Here is a 17895-nt window from a genome sequence, read left to right as displayed (position 1 = left end):
TGTTTCTGCTTTTAAGAGTTTACACTGCTGGGCTGAAGATATACTAAACCATAAAGAGGCATATCTGTGCTGCACCACCATTTATTCAAAAGTATTTGGATATTAGCATTTAACCAAAAGTTTTAGAACTCAGCTCAATCAGCCAAAAGTATTGGCATTCCACCATTTAGCCACAGGCAGTAGCTTTTATACTGTTTGTAACAAAACAAACGATAGTGTGATATAAATTTCGTCCAACACTGTAATGGATGATTTACACTTATGTATGTACAGGCTCACAAATCTATTTCTTTATTTTAATAGTTCCTATAAATGTTTTGTTACAGATGCACACAGCAATGAGACGATATAAATAATAGTTTATGCTAGACGTTCATTATCTTTAATGTCTGATTTGTAAACCACATTATCACATGCACTGTATAAAACTATTCGCCATTCCCTGGTTCTTAAAAGTTTTTATTAAGGACGCAGACGGCGCGGTCGGTGCGGGAATTTTTTTATTTTTTCTCCCCTGCCTTCATCTTCAGGTGGGTCAGAATCAATGACTTCCCAGAGCAGATTTATTCTTTGTCTGATTTCTACCTCAGAAGAGTGTCAGACTGTTTATAAACAAATACTCAGCACAGAATTTCAGATTACCACACAGCATTTTCTATCCAATAAGTAATCACTTAGGAATGTGTCTGATTGACATCCCAAAAACCGCACCGTCCACCAACTGTTGGTCCTCTGCCCGGGGCACCAGGAGTTTGGTGATGCATTTCACCCGGATGGGAGACTCCTTTTAGTAGAGAGTCGTCGACTGTGAAAACATTCTGTGCAAACAAAAGAGCACAACGGACTAAATATAAAATATTTGTTATGTTTCACCTAATTTATTGTATTACCCATGATTCAACTGTTCATATGCAAATATTTTATTTGTTGATTGGTTGGGAGAATAAACCATAATATTAAACTGTTTTGGGTTTTGTGGGGCTATTGTGCTGTTATTGTTCTGTATATGTAACGCTTGGTACTATTTAAATAATATGAAAATAGATAAAAATATATCTTTTTTAATTGCTTGGTAGAGATGCGTGGTGTTGTTTCCACCCAGACACTTTAAAATGGGGACACAAGTGCTGCTAAGTAAAAAAATATCTATTTTAATTATTTTCATATATATTTTTTATTATGTAATATTTAATCAGTGCTAAGCGTTACACAACAGAACAATAACAGCAATATTAGGGAGGCAACAACTGGAAATTTGAAGATTAACCCTGTGTGGGTGCAGAATCTCAGACAAAAATCAAGGGGACCTGTGGAAAACACAAAAACAGATAGATTCTCCACTGCTCATCCAGAGACTGGAACTCCAGAGAGATACTCGCTATATGACCGATTTCATGAGAAGAACCAAAAAAGGCCAGAGGAGAGACTACGGAGTTTAAAACTTCTGCCAGACCTGGCATCTCTTCTGAATTCAGCTGTAGCAGAACAAATCAACCGCGAGCTTTCCTCAATTAGATACTCCTTATGTCAGATGAAGGATACATATTACATGTTTTCACTGCGCCTGTACTTTCATCTTCACAATGAACGGCTAAATAACACATTCTTAAATCAAGTGCAGAAGCATTCCTTGGAGCTTGTACATATAGGACTGCATGGGAAACTTCTACTCGCCAAAGCAGGTAAGAATCCAAAGAAGATAATTATTAATGTCAGTATATCATAAGTGATATATCCTAATAACAGCTGTTCTGTAACTTCAGTGGTGATGAAATATAGTGTATTTTGATATTTTCAGAATTTGTTATCAATATTATGTAATACTCATTTATTTGCAGAGCCTTCTCAAAGACCTCCTGAAAACCAGGTCAGAGTTCAAGAATGTACAGTTACGAGTGACGGAGAGGAACAGAACAACTTCTCTGTGTCAATGTTCCCGATCGATGAACAACACAAGGTAATTGTGATATTTTAAAAATGTTAAAACATGAATAAGGACAAAACATTACAAAGAATATTACATGTATTACTTATATTTACTTTTCTTTTAGGAAAGGCTGACCCAACTCTATGCTGTACAGAGACGAGAGAATCTTATAATCGCAAGATTCTCACGTTATGCTACACTTGAACTCCGGGATTTAAAAAGCCTTTGTCCACCTCATCTCCTACAAGACTCAGGATTAGCCTCCAAAAAAAATTAAGAATCACATGTAAAAGTGCTTGAGGTATTAAACTATATACCTTGACATTGGGGTTATTTCCTATATGTTTTCCAAGTATGTGTATGTGTGTACAAAGTTTATAATCAATATATATATTTGTTTCATTTTAGAATTCCCAGAAAATCCTTTGTCCACGGATTGTTGGAAAAGGAGATTCACCAGAGAGGGGGTGCCACTTCATCATTTGGGTTAGTGGTTTAATTTGGAGAAAAATATTCAAATAATGCCATATATTTGTAAACTTGCTATTTCAATGCCTTCTCAATCAAAACATATGTATGAAAGTGCTTGTGATTTAATAGGATGCTTGCAGAAACAAGTCATCAAGTCAAAGGGATTGCTTTAGGTGACAATGGATGGAATTTAAACATGTATTAATTTACATTTGTTTTGTAAATGATATAACACTAGTCTATGTAATATCTTGAAAATGCAGCGATACTTATAAAAAAAAAATTTAACAACGCCTAATTTGTACTCATTTTATATGTTTAATAGGTTTTTGATGTGCCAGCAAAGGAGATCAGAATTTATGACAACACACAACAATACGTCACAATTAGAAATTCTGACATGGACATCCTCAAGTATGACCCTCTCTCATTTTGTTTGCTGTCAAATACACAAATTATATTTTTTACTCACTATACTGAGTTTTATTGCAGGGAAGCTTTTAAACAGTATGAGTCCCTAGAGGGCTGGACTGTATCTAATCCACACCAATGGACCAAAAATGATGGCTACAACTGTGGAGTTTTTGTTTGCACGGTAAACAGGCAGCTTAGTTATATTTGTTGGTTCAAGTTTATGTATATTTAATGTATAGAGTTTATCAAAAAGCCCTTTCTATCTTAAAGATGGCAGAGATGGAAGCAAAACATCTCAAAATGTGTCCTGAAGTGCTGCACACTGGACAACTTCTACATCTTCGGATTTACCATGCCACATGTATGGTGAAAAATCTGCAAACTGAGGTAAACCTCATTGAAATGTTTTAGTTTATCAAATGTAATGATGTTTACTTTCTGAAATACGCTTAATTAAAGCTGCAACCTTTTTAGGACTTTCCACCTGAGATGGGACTGGGGGATGGTATATCTGAAAACAGATGTATGGCCCAGGACATTAAAGTTTGCGTTTTTCAAAAAGTGGGGAAAAAGTAGGTTTCCATTATTATACTTTATTTACAGCTGTTTTGGTATTTTTTTGGGCAGTTACACTAATTTCTGCCTTGTGTTTGCATTCAGAGCCATGCATCCACATGTGAAGGAGGTGGAATGGATTCAGTGTGACATCTGCAACGGATGGTTACACACGGACTGTGCCGGCATCATACCTGCAACAGTCACAAAAGACACACCATTTAGCTGTGGATGCAACATGCAACAGCCATACCTTTATGAAAGGTATGAAGCACATTCTATCAAATCAAATTTAATAATAAAATATAAAAAACTATGCTGTGTTGTGGTGTAATGCAGTCTTTTGTTTTACAGTACATTGTCACTCATAAAGAAGGGACTTTTGGTCAACCTCGTAATGGAAGACCACGAAATAATGGTAATTTACATTTATTACTGTACACCATTGAGTACTAGCTGTGTTACTGTACTACATTATGTTAACTAATGTATTACTCAATGTTAGTTATTAACTAAGTAGTCCATCAAAACATTTTGTTAAAACTAGATTTTCTGAACTCCCAGGCTTGAAAAAAAACATGTTAAATTATGATTGACAAAATAGTGAAGCGAAAAGTGTAATAAAGTAGTGTAGACCACTGCAACACATTGTAGCCACTTATTTCGTATTTTCTAGATTGCTATTTTTTTTTTTTTTTTCAGAACATACACAACAATATCACAACAGGGGCAGTAAGATCCAACAGGATGTATCTGCATGTTCATCCCACATTTTCCCTTCGACTGAAGAGCCAGCTAGCACAGCGGATATCCATTTTTGATGAAAACCAGGTAAACACAAAAAAAGCTCATGTAAAATCAAAGTCTTTAGACCGGGCAGTATTTAATACTGCTTGATATATGAATACTCATAAGTTACTCAATAGATGTTTATGATAAATGTTCCTACAACAGACAGAGGGCATAATTGAGAGAGTGTACAAAGTCACGCAGCTGGACAAAGCAGACCTGAACATCACAACGTATATTCTGGAGGTGCTGACACCTGAAATAACATGAAATTAAAAATCTATTGTATTGTACTCACTACATAAATATATCCTTTACAATTACTTATTTATAAATGTTCAGATAACAGTATGTGACCAGGCATATAATTGTTTCTTCTTTTCATTCAAAGATAACAATCTTGATCTTAAAGAAGACTGAGGGGTTTCACAGATTCCAGGCAGAAATGGCCTTCGTCACAAAAGGATATCTGGAGTAATATGTGCTCTAACTTTTTTACTTTTTTTTTCTTTGATTAATAATCAAAATATTTAGTTCTGGGTCTTTAATACATTCATTTATTTCTTTTATTTTATTTTTTATTATTTCTTTTATTCAGTTTGTTTCTTTGTATTTATTTATTCTGTCATGTCATTTTTGTATAACTCAATGTTTAGTTTTTAATTCATACTATAATAAAAAAGATTTGCACCAGTTTATTTTACAGTGTCTTTTCAAGTCATTTGTTCAAATATCTCTCTCACTTTTGTCGAAGTTCAAGCAGAATCAACAAAATTCAGCTTCTGATTTTTGCACCCCCATACAAATGTGTAAAGTTCTCAGATGGCAGATTAAACAGTACAGAACAAATGTATCGGAAAAAGATGAAGCAAATTAAACGTAATATACTTCTGGAAATGTTATTGATTAATCAAACTCACAAAGTAAATTAAAATTGTCTCATTGTTAAAATACACTACAAAACCAAATTATCATGGCTATATAATACACAGCGTTTTGGATAGTCAATCACACAAGTTACTATTTACGTGTTTATATGTTATAGAAAAGGTTCCTGTCAGTTTTTAGTAGTGCCAGCATACTGTCAGAAAGCCCCCTGACAGTTTTTAATAGTGCCGGCGTACTGTCAGGAAGCCCCCTGTCAGTTTTTAATAGTGCCGTCGTACTGTCAGCTAGCTCCCTGACAGTTTTTAATATTGCCGGCGTACTGTCAGGAAGCTCCCTGACAGTTTTTAGTAGTGCCAGCATACTGTCAGAAAGCTCCCTGTCAGTTTTTAATACTGCCGGCGTACTGTCAGGAAGCCCCCTGTCAGTTTTTAATATTGCCGGCGTACTGTCAGCAAGCCCCCTGACAGTTTTTAATAGTGCCGGCGTACTGTCAACAAGCTCCCTGTCAGTTTTTAATAGTGCCGGCATACTGTCAGGAAGCTCCCTGACAGTTTTTAGTAGTGCCGGCGTACTGTCAGCAAACTCCCTGTCAGTTTTTAATAGTGTCTGCGTACTGTCAGCTAGCTCCCTGACAGTTTTTAGTAGTGTCTGCGTACTGTCAGGAAGCTACCTGACAGTTTTTAATAGTGCCGGCGTACTGTCAGCTAGCTCCCTGACAGTTTTTAGTAGTGTCGGCGTACTGTCAGGCATACCTGTCAAGTCTCCCGTTTTGGCCGGGAAACTACCGTATTTTACTCCTCTTTCCCGCCGTCCTCCCGTATTAGTATTTTCCCGTAAATTTCCCGTATTATAATAAAATTTTAAAAACTTTATTATTGAGGAGACAGGGCACTGACCGCTCTGTGTCTCTTAACCAATCGTGGTACCGGTTCAAGGAGAAAGTTCCGCCTGTCAGGAGAAACAGCCAATCAGCTTGCTGGTTTTGCGGAGCGCAAATGAGGGTCAGTGTGGGGAAGACGCCCCGCCCCCCGCTGTGAGTTCAGGCAGCTAGTCGGAGCAGCTGATGTTAAAACATAGATATACGGAGATTTTTCAAGGTAAGGGTAGGCTAATCATGTAAACTGTGAGGAGATTTTTCTGATAGCTGCTTAAAAATACTCGTCTCCGAATAAAAACACACAGATTAAACCTTTTAAAAATTAAAAAAATTACAGCTTGTGAAATGTGGAGAGGACCGAAATTAACTGAAATGATCAGAAAGAAGTATTAATTAAAAAGTATTAATTATGTAGACCCCATTAGAACTAATTTTTACTGATGGAATATATCTGGTCCATGTCTTTTTAGTAAAAGCTCATGATACTATTTTTAGGTCACCAACAGTCAATTTGCAGAATTTGTGCACCCTTTGTTCAATTTTAAATCCATTAAATAAATAAAACATATATCATATAAAAGAGTGCATTTATGCCAAAAAAGACATGAAATCTTAACTTTTTTAAATATCTAGAAAAGGGTTATTAATTTGGCTGTATTAAAAGAATGACATATGTAGGAATGTCCACAAAATTTCAGTGTCAACAAAGGTAGGCCTATCAGATTCTGATAATCTAATTGTAGTCTGTAAATGGTTCACATGTGGTTATCTTAGATTTCTTGTAAACCTGTCTTAAAATGTAAGGGATACTGAACCTTCGTTGGGCTGGTGGGACGGCTTTAATCGGACGTAGGAAAATATCCCTTATTTTTAAATCTAAAACTTGACAGGTATGCTGTCAGGAAGCTACCTGACAGTTTTTAATACTGCCGGCATACTGTCAGCAAGCTACCTGACAGTTTTTAATAGTGCCGGCGTACTGTCAGCTAGCTCCCTGACAGTTTTTAGTAGTGTCGGCATACTGTCAGGAAGCTACCTGACAGTTTTTAATAGTGCCGGCGTACTGTCAGCTAGCTCCCTGACAGTTTTTAGTAGTGTCGGCATACTGTCAGGAAGCTACCTGACAGTTTTTAATAGTGCCGGCGTACTGTCAGCAAGCTCCCTGACAGTTTTTAGTACTGCCGGGTACGTGCCTGACACTGCCGGGTCGATGAAAAAGTGGCTGGCGGGTGACGTCACGAAGACCCACCACTGCCGCCCGTCTCCCGGCAGGCAAAGATCCAACCCCAACTGCCAATGTGCCCAGTGCTTTTTTAACCAAGTATCTAATTTTATTTAGCTAGCCAATGTGCCCAGTGCTTTTTAACCAAGCTAGCTAATGTTATCTAGCTGGCTAATGTTACCAACGTTTTTAACCTTCAACGTTTTTAACATAATTTGTTCTTTTAATTTGAATACAAACTTGTCTGCACTTCTTCCTAAATGAGAGTTTGGACATTTCAGACATGAGTTGATGCTGCATTGTCCGACATCCATCCATATGCGTTTCTTTTCATATTTTATGTTAAAGATACAAACACATTTTTTATGATTGAGCTAACTAAAATGTTATTTCTGGAGCTGTGATGGTATGTAGATGCATGAAATAAGTCTCCACTGATACTGTATATTGTATAAAATAACATTTATTATACTAAAATAATTAACAAGAAGACGGGTTTGCTTGTGAAAGAGAACGTTAGCCAATCTTATCCTGTGCTCTCTGCCTCGTCACCGACCAACTCAATCTGTAAAACCCAAGGATTTATGTCTTTCGGTCCCTCGTCTGGAAAAAAGTAATATTATCTAATTTCTAGAATATAAGAAAAAGGAAAGACTCAGGTCGAGAGTTCACTCTCTCTCCAGCATGTACAACATCGATATAGAGATGATGAAACTGTGGGTAACATTAGCTTCTGTAAAATCTCTGAATCTGCTGGTGTAGAGCATCTGCTGCTCTCTGGCTCTGCAGATGAAGTTGGTCTTTAACCCGATGCTGTGATTCGCCACCGTGTCTGCTATATTGATTTAGTAAACAAATCTTTTATAAAGTGGTGTAAAAGAAAAGGTTTTGGACATTGTTGGTCACGTGATCAATGTAGCAGGAATTTGAAAAAATAAAACAGCAGCTAGATCTTACAATGCCATTTTATTGCATATAAGTACAAGTATATGTTGGTAAGTTAACAGAACACCCTTCACTTATACATGTTTCAGTCAAATTTAAATCAGATAAAGATTTAAAGGGTAAAAAATTGTAATTTTATGAATTAATATTACTTAGAAGTAGTGCTGGGCGATATGGGAAAAAAAGATATCACAATAACGATATATATCATGATATGCCACATTTATATAAATCAATTATAAATAAATTAACAAACACGAAAATGAGGGTATTCAATCTGTAATTTCGGTTCGTTTTAGTTTTTCTTTTATTTACCGTTTTAATTAGTTTCAGTTAAGGAGAAGTTTCCTTAACAATAAGACTTGGTTACTTTGCTATATGGTGAATATCATGCCATAGCTTTATATAAAATGAAAATAGTATTAAAAAACAGATGACATCACAGACTATTTCCTGGAGCCCGACCGGCTGAGGAAAGCGGCGTGCTCATCCGCGCGTTTAAAGCTCCGCAGGTGGATTAATGGGTGAAGGCTTGCAGGGATCTGGCGCTAATTCTAATGCTTTGGGGCTGCGTGAGGTTTAGTCTCTCAGCCTGCCAGTCAGACTACAGTGTCAGCATATAAATCAGGTGCGTTTTCGTACAGGACAAACCATTCAAACATGCGGATGAGCTCTCAGCACCCGATTAAAAAATCGCACAGTGTCTGTCTGGCTTAGATACAGCTATTAAATGAATAAATCAACATTCATTTAAAAGACCAGGGAGACGTTCTGTATGCTAACAAGCTAGACGCTAATAAGCCAATACCATTCAATAAAAACAGAAAAATTTATATAAAATAGGAAAATAACCAACTAAACTAAGCCGAAAATGCTAAAAGGAATATAATCTAACGAATTCCTAAAGATCAAAACAAAATAGTGAATCCTCAAAGCAGTAGCTTAAAGACAGTATATGAATCTTAATTCTAATAAACAAGGCATATTTCGCCCTAAATGTTTATTTCCTGAGAGGACATACAGCTAAATAGGCTAGATACTGAAAAGCAGAGATTCTAGGCTTTAAAATGCTTATTGGGTGTCAATAAATATTCATAAACACTGCAAGATATTAGTTATAAAAATTCAGGATGTGTTAAGAGGTTAATGATGTGTTTTGGGCTCTACAAAATAAACTACGCTAAATCGACATTGCAAACGTTGCCTAATAGCTGCAAACTCAAGATTATTTCCATATCTCTGTTTACCGGCTGCAGCTGGAGCCTGTCCTCTGGAAAACAAGCTTGTTAATTTTGCACATTTGGCAGCTTCTTCTTCCATCTTCTTTCTTTTTTTTAATCTGGCCTTTTTACCCTCCATCACAGTCGACTGACGCTTCGTGCTATTCTGTTGCTATATTTAATTTTATCGCTTCAGAAAAGACCACTCGTGGACGCAACCAACTCAAACATTTGGGAAGGGAGAATTCCCTCAGATGGTTGAACCCATCTAATCTACTGTGAAGTAGGGGCTGTGCTGTCAGATGAATAGAGAATGCATACGTAGTTGAATGGAAATGATTGCAAGAATAAGATTAGAAATGACGGGTAAACTATTTTTTTCCGTCCAACCGGCCCAAACTCGAGCCGGCCCATCAGGAATCCTCCCGAATCCAGGCCTGTGCGTGTGAGAGAAAGACAGAGAATTCACTCCATGCTGTGTTTTGCTGCTCTCATGCACAGGTACTGCCACAGTTTACTGTTGAAGTGAACCACTCTATTGTTTAATTGCAACAGCTGTTTATTTTCATTGAGAATTGTTTTGTTGTATGAAATTAATGTTCAGAAAATGTGTCATATTTGGGATCATTTCTATATGTGCATAGTACAATATAATGTGTAATATTTTATTTCATAGCTAAGAATATATTTGTGATAAGAAATGTTTATTTTTATAACACAGTATTGTATAATTTGTACTGAAGTATTTTTATAAACCCTATTTTATTATATGTAATTGTACACTGGATACAGAAAAACAGAACACACAGTATTGCATATGTAATGCTCATTTCACGCTAAATATCACTGAGGAGAGCTGCATCTGTTTTTGTGAGAAAGACAGAGAATTCACTTCATGCTGTGTTTTGCTGCTCTCATGCACAGGAGAGGCAATAAAGACCCAATATATGGCAGAGTGTGTCCAGTCTTTCCATTCCTTGGAAGTCACAATGCAGAGGGTATCAACACTCGAGGGGCATGGCTAATTCAACTTGGGCGGAATCAGAGACAGACACACACACAAGCCGGCTACATGTGGATTAGGGAAGATATAACTGTGGACTGAAAAATGTGCCTTTTACTGTATGTGTGTCCAGTACATACCCGCCATTTCTAATGTTCAAACCTTTTTAAATGAATATACTACAGGAAACTGAAGAGAAACATGAAAGAAGAATCATCACAGTTGTTGGAGTGACAGAGTCTGATGATGGAAATGTTCTCCTTCTAACAAAAGAGAGGAGCTGAGTGTACCCCCAGGGCTCTCTGGGGGTACCATCACTGGGTGCAAGAACAACAATGAAGTAGATGGGGGTGTGGACAGAGCAAAGCAGTTTAACAACTTTTACAACAGGTTTACTGTCCTGCTCCTGCTGCCCCCTCCTCCTACCTTCCTGCATCATCACCATCATCTCCATCTCCACCATCACCATCATCACCATCTCCATCACCTTCAACTTCAGCTCCACCATCTTCATCACCACCAACACCCTCTCCTCCATCATCATCTTCATCACCCTCACCTCCACCATCTTCATCACCACCACCATCACCCCCACCATCTTCTTCATCATCATCACCACTGTCAACACTGGCAGACAAATCTGCTCCTCCAGTCCACAAACCTTTACTGCAGACCAGGTCAGGAGACAGCTGAAGAGACTTCACCCCAGGAAGGCAGCTGGCCCGGACAGTGTGTGCCCCAGAATGCTCAAGGCATGTGCAGTTCAACTGGGTGAGCCCCTCCAACATGTGTTTAACCTGAGCCTGAGTCTAGGGAGAGTTCCTGCCACGTGGAAGACAACCTGCCTCGTTCTAGTTCCTAAGAAGGCACACACGAAGGAGCTGAATGACTACAGGCCGGTTGCTTTGACATCTCACGTGATGAAGACCATGGAGCGACTGCTGTTGGACCACCTCAGACCTCAGGTCCACCATGCTGAGGACCCACTGCAGTTTGCGTACCGGGAAAAGGTGGGAGTGGAAGATGCCATCCTCTATCTTCTGCACAGAGCTCACTCTCATCTGGACAATGGGGGAGGTGCTGTGAGGGTCATGTTCTTTGACTTCTCCAGTGCCTTCAACACCATCCAGCCCCTACTGTTGAGAGGCAAGCTGATGAAGATGGAGGTGGACATGCACCTGGTCACCTGGATCACTGACTACCTTACCGGGAGACATGTCAGGATCCGGGACTGCTCCTCTGATACAGTGATCAGCAGCACAGGAGCACCACAGGGGACTGTTCTCTCTTCAGTCCTGTTCACACTGTACACATCAGACTTCAAATATCACTCGGAGTCATGCCACATGCAGAAGTTCTCTGAAGACACTGCAATCGTGGGGTGTGTGCGTAATGGTGATGAGAGGGAGTACAGAACCCTGGTTGAGGAATTTGTGGTTTGGTGCAAGACGAACCATCTGCAGCTGAATGTCTCAAAAACCAAGGAGATGTGCATAGACTTCAGGAGGTCCAGGCCCTCTGCTCAGCAGCCAATCTCCATCGAGGGGGTCGTTGTGGAGGTGGTCAAATCTTACAGATACCTTGGTGTGCATCTGGACTATAGGCTGGACTGGTCAGTGAACACTGACTCTCTCTACAGGAAGGCACAGAGTAGACTGTACTTCCTCAGAAGGCTCAGGTCTTTCAACATCTGCCAGAAACTCCTGCTGATGTTCTACAAGTCTGGATCACTGACTACCTTACCTAACATACGAAAATCTCAGGCCTATAGATTTTGTCAAACATATGTTGAGAAAACAGAGATTGCAGATCTTGCAATATTAAAGCTGTTTTTGAAAACACAGATGAGTAAATATAGAGGTGAAGCAATACAAAGGTAATAGTTGGTACTGGATAAAAACAATTAAGAAAATAAAAGATTTGGATATTCTTAGTAACTTTGGAGATTAAAAAACCTTAAGCAAGATACGATATCTAATAAGAAAAAGAGTATAAAACTTGAGTAATACAACAACCAAATATCCATCTATATCCCTCTAAGGTAACAGATTTTAAATCAGACTGAACCATAGAAAAACAAGAACACCAGCAGAGGGAATAAATAAGCCAGCAATTTTACTGCACTACATAAGCCTGGAGTGGGTAGATTTTAGTATGGGAACCATGGCTGGAACATTTTGTTGGCCTCTCTGCAGGGTCTGGATGCTCCTCCGGTCCACACGGCAGTACTCTCTTTGGCTCTGAGTCTCACTTCTGGGAGCACTCTCTCTCTGGAGTGGCTCAGGTGGTGTTTTCCCCTTCTCCCTTCATATGGGCTGCCTGGCGGTCAATAGCGCTAAGCTATGCTAAGCTTGGGAAACTGAGGACGGCTTCCACAGAGTAAAAACAGAGATACTAGAAATTAATGGAAATAATTAAATCTGCATGAACTAGAAAAGGGATTAAATGCATTCAAAACCTTCTAATCATAAGCGCTGAAGGTTTGATCCCAAACGCTTAGTTGCAGGCTAAGAATCCTACTTTACTCCTAACAACTACGACATTTAAATTTGATTTACATTTAAAGACTAATTATGCTAATCTAACATCTGGTGCAAGCACTGGCAGTGCCCTCACTCAAACTCGAACGACCTTCCCTTCTTCAAAACTGAACTCCTACCGTAACTACCCTAAAAACTGAGCTCTGTCTCAGGAACAATGTCCTGGAATATCAAACATACAAGAAAACATAATATTAAATTCAATAAACATAATCGCTGGATAAGAATAATTTTACTGAATCTGTAAAATCCTTCCAAGCGACAAAGTGAAACATTTGTGTAGGATAAGGTGTTCTGTCCGAAAGATTTACGATTTGCACTTTGACTTGCCGTGGGACAAATTTGGGATAATTTTCTCTCCTGTGTGAATGCGCTGGTGAATTTTGAGGTTACTCTGTTGAGTAAAACTCCTCCCACACTCTGAGCAGTAATACGGTTTCTCTCCTGTGTGAATGCGCTGGTGACTTTGAAGAGTACCCTGTCGATTAAAACTTTTCCCACAGTCTGAGCAGTAATATGGTTTCTCTCCTGTGTGAATGCGCTGATGCAGTGTGAGATGACTCTGTTGATTAAAACTTTTCCCACAGTCTGAGCAGTGATACGGTTTCTCTCCTGTGTGAATGCGCTGGTGTTTTTTGAAATGACTCTGTTGAGTAAAACTCTTTCCACAGTCTGAGCAGTAATACGGTTTCTCTCCTGTGTGAATGCGCTGGTGTTTTTTGAGAGTACTCTGTAGAGTAAACCTCTTCCCACAGTCTGAGCAGTGATACGGTTTCTCTCCTGTGTGAATGCGCTGGTGTATTTTGAGATGACTCTGATGATTAAAACTCTTTCCACAGTCTGAGCAATAATAAGGTTTCTCTCCTGTGTGAATGCGCTGGTGTATTTTGAGATCACTTTGTTTAGTAAAACTCTTCCCACAGTCTGAGCAGTGATGTGGTTTCTCTCCTGTGTGAATACGCTGGTGTTTTTTGAGATTACTCTGTACAGTAAAACTCTTGACAGAGTTCTGATGTTTCTCCATGTTGGGACTTGGCTTCATTTGTCTGTTAAATGTATCAAACAATTTCTGCGTCTTCTGGAGATTCTTCAGGGCGGCTTTTGCTTCACCTCTTTCAGCAGTTTAACATTGTTCTTAGTTAAATATCCTGGTTGTTGGTGATGAATTTCAGGAGAATATTTTCATTTCTGAAAAAAAAACAAAGAAAAATGCAGTTGAATAATAAAATAAAAGCAGGTCAATTAATTGAAGAGAACTGTCTAAATTAATCAGTTACACTATATTGACAAAACTACTGGAACACCTTCATATTACCATAAAAGCTTCTGTACTGTACCTGGTGGTCCTCCAGCCACTAGAGGGAGGCCACATTTTGCCACTCGCAATAGGCAGACACCTGCTTAGTACCTTTTATAAGGACTGCCCACTGTTCAGACAGTCGTAATTCTGTTCAGGTCTCTCTAGAAGCTGAGAACATTTAGTTTGAAAGACAGAAAGAAAACAAAATAAAAAAATATATCCTTAGGTATCCTTATTTTAAAGCCTCCTTGGGTGTTCTTCGTTGGCTGCTTTCTGTTTTCCCTTCTTTTGGGTATTCTAATGTTTTCTCCCTTTTGTTAGTTCTGGGTAAAAGGCTTAAAGTTGATTTTCAAAAGATACTCGTTTTCCACTTCCCAGAGTATCTTTATTTAAAGGCACACTAGGAAGAATTTCCTTGATTGAACTTTTTAAAGAAGTAAAATTACAGCTTCTGACCCCCGCCCCCCCCCCCCACCCCAGGTCAGGACATTAACTAGGCAACTCCAAAGTCTTCATTTTGTTTTTCTACAGCCATTCAGAGGTGGACTTGCTGGTGTGTTTTGGATCATTGTCCTGCTGCAGAACCCAATATCGTTTCAGCTTGAGGTCACGAATAGATGGTCAGACATTCTCCTTCAGGATCTTTTGGTAGACAGCAGAATTCATAGTTCCAATTATCACAGCAAGTCTTCCAGACCCTGACGCAGCAAAACAGCCCCAGACCATCACACTACCACCACCATGTTTTACAGTTGGTATAATTTTCTTTTTCTGAAATGCGGTGTTTCTTTTACACCAGATGTACTGAGACACACACCTTCCAAAGAGTTCAACTTTGTCTCATCGGTTCACAGAATGTTTTCCCAAAAGTCTTGGGGATCATCAAGATGTGTTCTGGAAAAACTGAGACCAGCTTTAATGTTCTTTTTGCTCAGCAGTGGTTTTCGTCTAGGAACTCTGCCATGTCGGCCATTTTTACCCAGTCTCTTTCTGATGGTGGAGGCATGAACACTGACCTTAACTGAGGCAAGTGAGGCCTGCAGTTCTTTGGATGTTGTTGTGGGGTCTTTTGTGACCTCTTGGATGAGTCGTCGCTGCACTCTTGCGGTAATTTTGGGCGGACAGTCACTCCTGGAAAGGTTCACCACTGTTCCATGTCTTTACCATTTGAGGACAATGGCTCTCACTGTGGTTCGCTGGATTCTTAAAGCTTTGGAAATGGCTTTATAACCCTTTCCAGACTTATAGATCTCAATTACCTTCTTTCTCAATTGTTCCTGAATTTCTTTGGATCTCGGCATGATGTGTAGCTTTTAAGGATCTTTTGGTGGACTTCACTTTGTCAGGCAGGTCCTATTTAATGATGTCTTAATTGAGAACAGGTGTGGCAATAATCAGGCCTGGGTGTGTCTAGAGACAGTGTACTCAGGTGTCAGAAACCACAGTGACGGTATGTTTTAACAAGGGGGCAATCATTTTTTTTTCACACAGGGCCATGTAGGTTTGGATTTTTTTCTCCCTTAATAATAAACAACTTCATTTAAAAATAGCTTTTTGTGTTTACCTGTGTTGTCTTTAACTAATATTTAAATTGGTTTGATGTTTCAAAACATTTGTGTGACAAACATGCAAAAAAAAACACACTTTTCATACCACTGTGTGTGTATATATATGACACATTTTAATTTGTTTAATCATAAAAGATGTGTTTGCAATATATTTAAATTTAAATGCATATGGCCTAGGGGTGTGCCATATCGTGTCATACGCACTAATATCGCCAGCATTTTGAAATATTGTGCCATATCACCCACCCCTAATTATCACATCAGGGTACTACTTTTTTTTTTTTTTTTTACTGTTTTTAGCAAAAGAAAAATTCACACTGTTTCTCATTTCCTCATTTTATATCTACTAGAGACAGATTATATCTGTCCAGTATAATTTATTTTACTTTAATCCTGGATATATATATATCCATATATCTATGTAGATATTCAGAGTGCATTATTAGAATCATGACATTCTGGATCATTGACTACTCTTACAAATCTGATCAAATTCTTGTATTATTTAATATCTCATATATTCATTTTGTTGCAGTAGTGTATTTTAAAATTATATTTATTTAATTCAGTAACGTTAGCTACCAGTTATAAAATGCTTGCAACTTTAGCTAGCTAGCTAACAGCTACCAATTAAAAAATGGCTGGTACCTTTAGCCAGCAAGCAAACTTTAGCTAGCAAGCAAACATTAGCTACTGATTATAAAACGCTTGCAACTAGCAAACATTAATTATTGGTAAAAAAAAAATAAAAGCTTGCAGCTAGCTAACATTAACAACCTGTTATAATATGCTTGCAACTTTAGCTAGCTAGCTAACATTTAGCTACCGGTTATTAAGCGCTTGCAACTTTAGCTAGGTAGCTAACATTAGCTACCAATTTAAAAAACGCTGGTACCTTTAGCTAGATAGCTAGCATTAGCTGCCTGTTATAAAAAAATCTTTAGCTAGCTATCTAACATTAGCTACTGATTAAAAAAACACTGGTAACTTTAGCTACCTACCAAACATTAGCTATCTGTTATAAAGCGCTTGCAACTTTAGCTAGCTACCTAACATTAGGTACCGATTAGTAAAAACAAATTCCACCAATAAATTAAATTATGACTTTCTTTATTATGCTTACTTATTAAACATTGCTCAATATTGTTTGACATATCTAGATAGGTTTACCAAAATATTTAAAATACAGATACCACTTTTAATAAGTGTACATCAATTAACTGTGCATCCTTCAATATATGTGATTACTGGAAAACAATGTACTTTTCTTATTTTCTTTTTACTGGAGTGGCTACTGCAGTTAAGACTGAACTGAATAAAAAAATTAAAATAAATATTATTAATAAAAAATAATTATAACAACAATAATAGGAATAGCTGATATACTGCTGAGTTAATATAGACAAATATATCTCATTAATAAATAAAAAAAATCCAAACAATAATAATAATAATAATAATAATAATAATAATAATAATAATAATAATAAAAGGATTAGCTGATATACTGCTGAGTAAATAAACAAAAATATCTCCAATAATAATAATAATAATAATAATAAGAAGAAGAAGGATAATCTGATATACTGCTGTGTAAATAAATAAAAATATCAGAGAAGAGAGAAATAAGCTCATAAACTCTTAACTATTACCTAAATCAGTGAATTCTCTACAAAAACACTTTTTAATCTGTCTTATACTCGAATTAATAGCAGTATTTTTAACTTTAAACATGTTTTTAACCACTATTTATTCATAAAACACGGAGCTCAGCACCTACCCGCAGCACAGAAACACACAGACCGCTGCTGAGGTACGGTGGCTCAGAAAGACCAAACGTAGCGTAACTGCAGTTCACCACTAAACAGCAGGGGCCGCCAAAACTTCATTTAACAGCATTAAAGTGCCTCATTTTATAAAGTTCATCTAAAACAAAGGTATTTTCTTACTCTGTTACACCTACAACAGTAATAACCGCTGTAAAATTATTAAGTTATGCTTTAATTAATTATTAGAAGACAAGTTTAGACATTATTAACCATTAAAATACATTAAACAAATGGCTAATTAGATTATATTAATATAGTTACAGTATAACTTTATTACTGTGCTACACTTGCTTCAGTAGTAAATATTATAGCCAAATAACAGATTATTATATTCTAATTATTCTCAG

At 37.6% G+C, this 17895-nt stretch overlaps 5 protein-coding genes across 15 annotated transcripts in view; 3 read left to right on the top strand and 2 right to left on the bottom strand.

Moving 5' to 3' along the window:
• LOC111188839 (NLR family CARD domain-containing protein 3-like) overlaps nt 1-17895 on the top strand; it is a 453074-nt gene that overhangs the window by 159237 nt on the left and 275942 nt on the right. The window lies entirely within an intron of this gene.
• The window catches only part of LOC125801516 (uncharacterized), a 302660-nt gene that overhangs the window by 144462 nt on the left and 140303 nt on the right, over nt 1-17895 (bottom strand). The window lies entirely within an intron of this gene.
• LOC111189331 (zinc finger protein 239-like) overlaps nt 1-17895 on the top strand; it is a 239193-nt gene that overhangs the window by 213485 nt on the left and 7813 nt on the right. The gene's annotated exons all lie outside the window — the stretch shown is intronic.
• Nucleotides 2185-4854, top strand: LOC125801442 (uncharacterized). 3 transcript variants are annotated; one of them, XM_049478190.1, is made up of 12 exons: nt 2185-2228; nt 2336-2413; nt 2528-2571; nt 2724-2812; nt 2891-2993; nt 3083-3199; nt 3287-3384; nt 3473-3631; nt 3722-3785; nt 4070-4198; nt 4322-4402; nt 4548-4854. In XM_049478190.1, the coding sequence occupies exons 4-12, from the start codon at nt 2799-2801 to the stop codon at nt 4632-4634; spliced, it is 852 nt and encodes a 283-aa protein (XP_049334147.1). In that variant the 5' UTR covers nt 2185-2228; nt 2336-2413; nt 2528-2571; nt 2724-2798; the 3' UTR covers nt 4635-4854. The 3 variants fall into 3 exon arrangements, with proteins under 3 accessions (XP_049334147.1, XP_049334146.1, XP_049334148.1); XM_049478189.1 differs by lacking the exon at nt 2528-2571; XM_049478191.1 differs by lacking the exons at nt 2528-2571; nt 4322-4402.
• The window catches only part of LOC125801497 (zinc finger protein 3-like), a 221212-nt gene continuing 213368 nt past the window's right edge, over nt 10052-17895 (bottom strand). For all 4 annotated transcript variants that reach the window (XM_049478284.1, XM_049478287.1, XM_049478288.1 and 1 more), the window contains exon 2: nt 10052-14039. In XM_049478284.1, coding sequence (XP_049334241.1) covers nt 13159-13893 — 735 coding nt within the window. In that variant the 5' untranslated portion in view covers nt 13894-14039 and the 3' untranslated portion in view covers nt 10052-13158. The remainder of the gene's footprint in view (nt 14040-17895) is intronic.

This window comes from Astyanax mexicanus, chromosome 4 (assembly GCF_023375975.1).
Source record: "Astyanax mexicanus isolate ESR-SI-001 chromosome 4, AstMex3_surface, whole genome shotgun sequence".
Classification (NCBI taxonomy): domain Eukaryota; kingdom Metazoa; phylum Chordata; class Actinopteri; order Characiformes; family Acestrorhamphidae; genus Astyanax; species Astyanax mexicanus.
This window is presented reverse-complemented; position numbering and strand designations above follow the sequence as displayed.

Bases quoted from the DNA above. Each gene is read 5' to 3' on its own strand.
- LOC125801442 (XM_049478189.1), top strand. The intron at 2,994-3,082 runs GTAAACAGGCAG...TCTATCTTAAAG, and splicing joins GTGGAGTTTTTGTTTGCACG to ATGGCAGAGATGGAAGCAAA. The intron at 4,199-4,321 runs GTAAACACAAAA...TTCCTACAACAG, and splicing joins CCATTTTTGATGAAAACCAG to ACAGAGGGCATAATTGAGAG.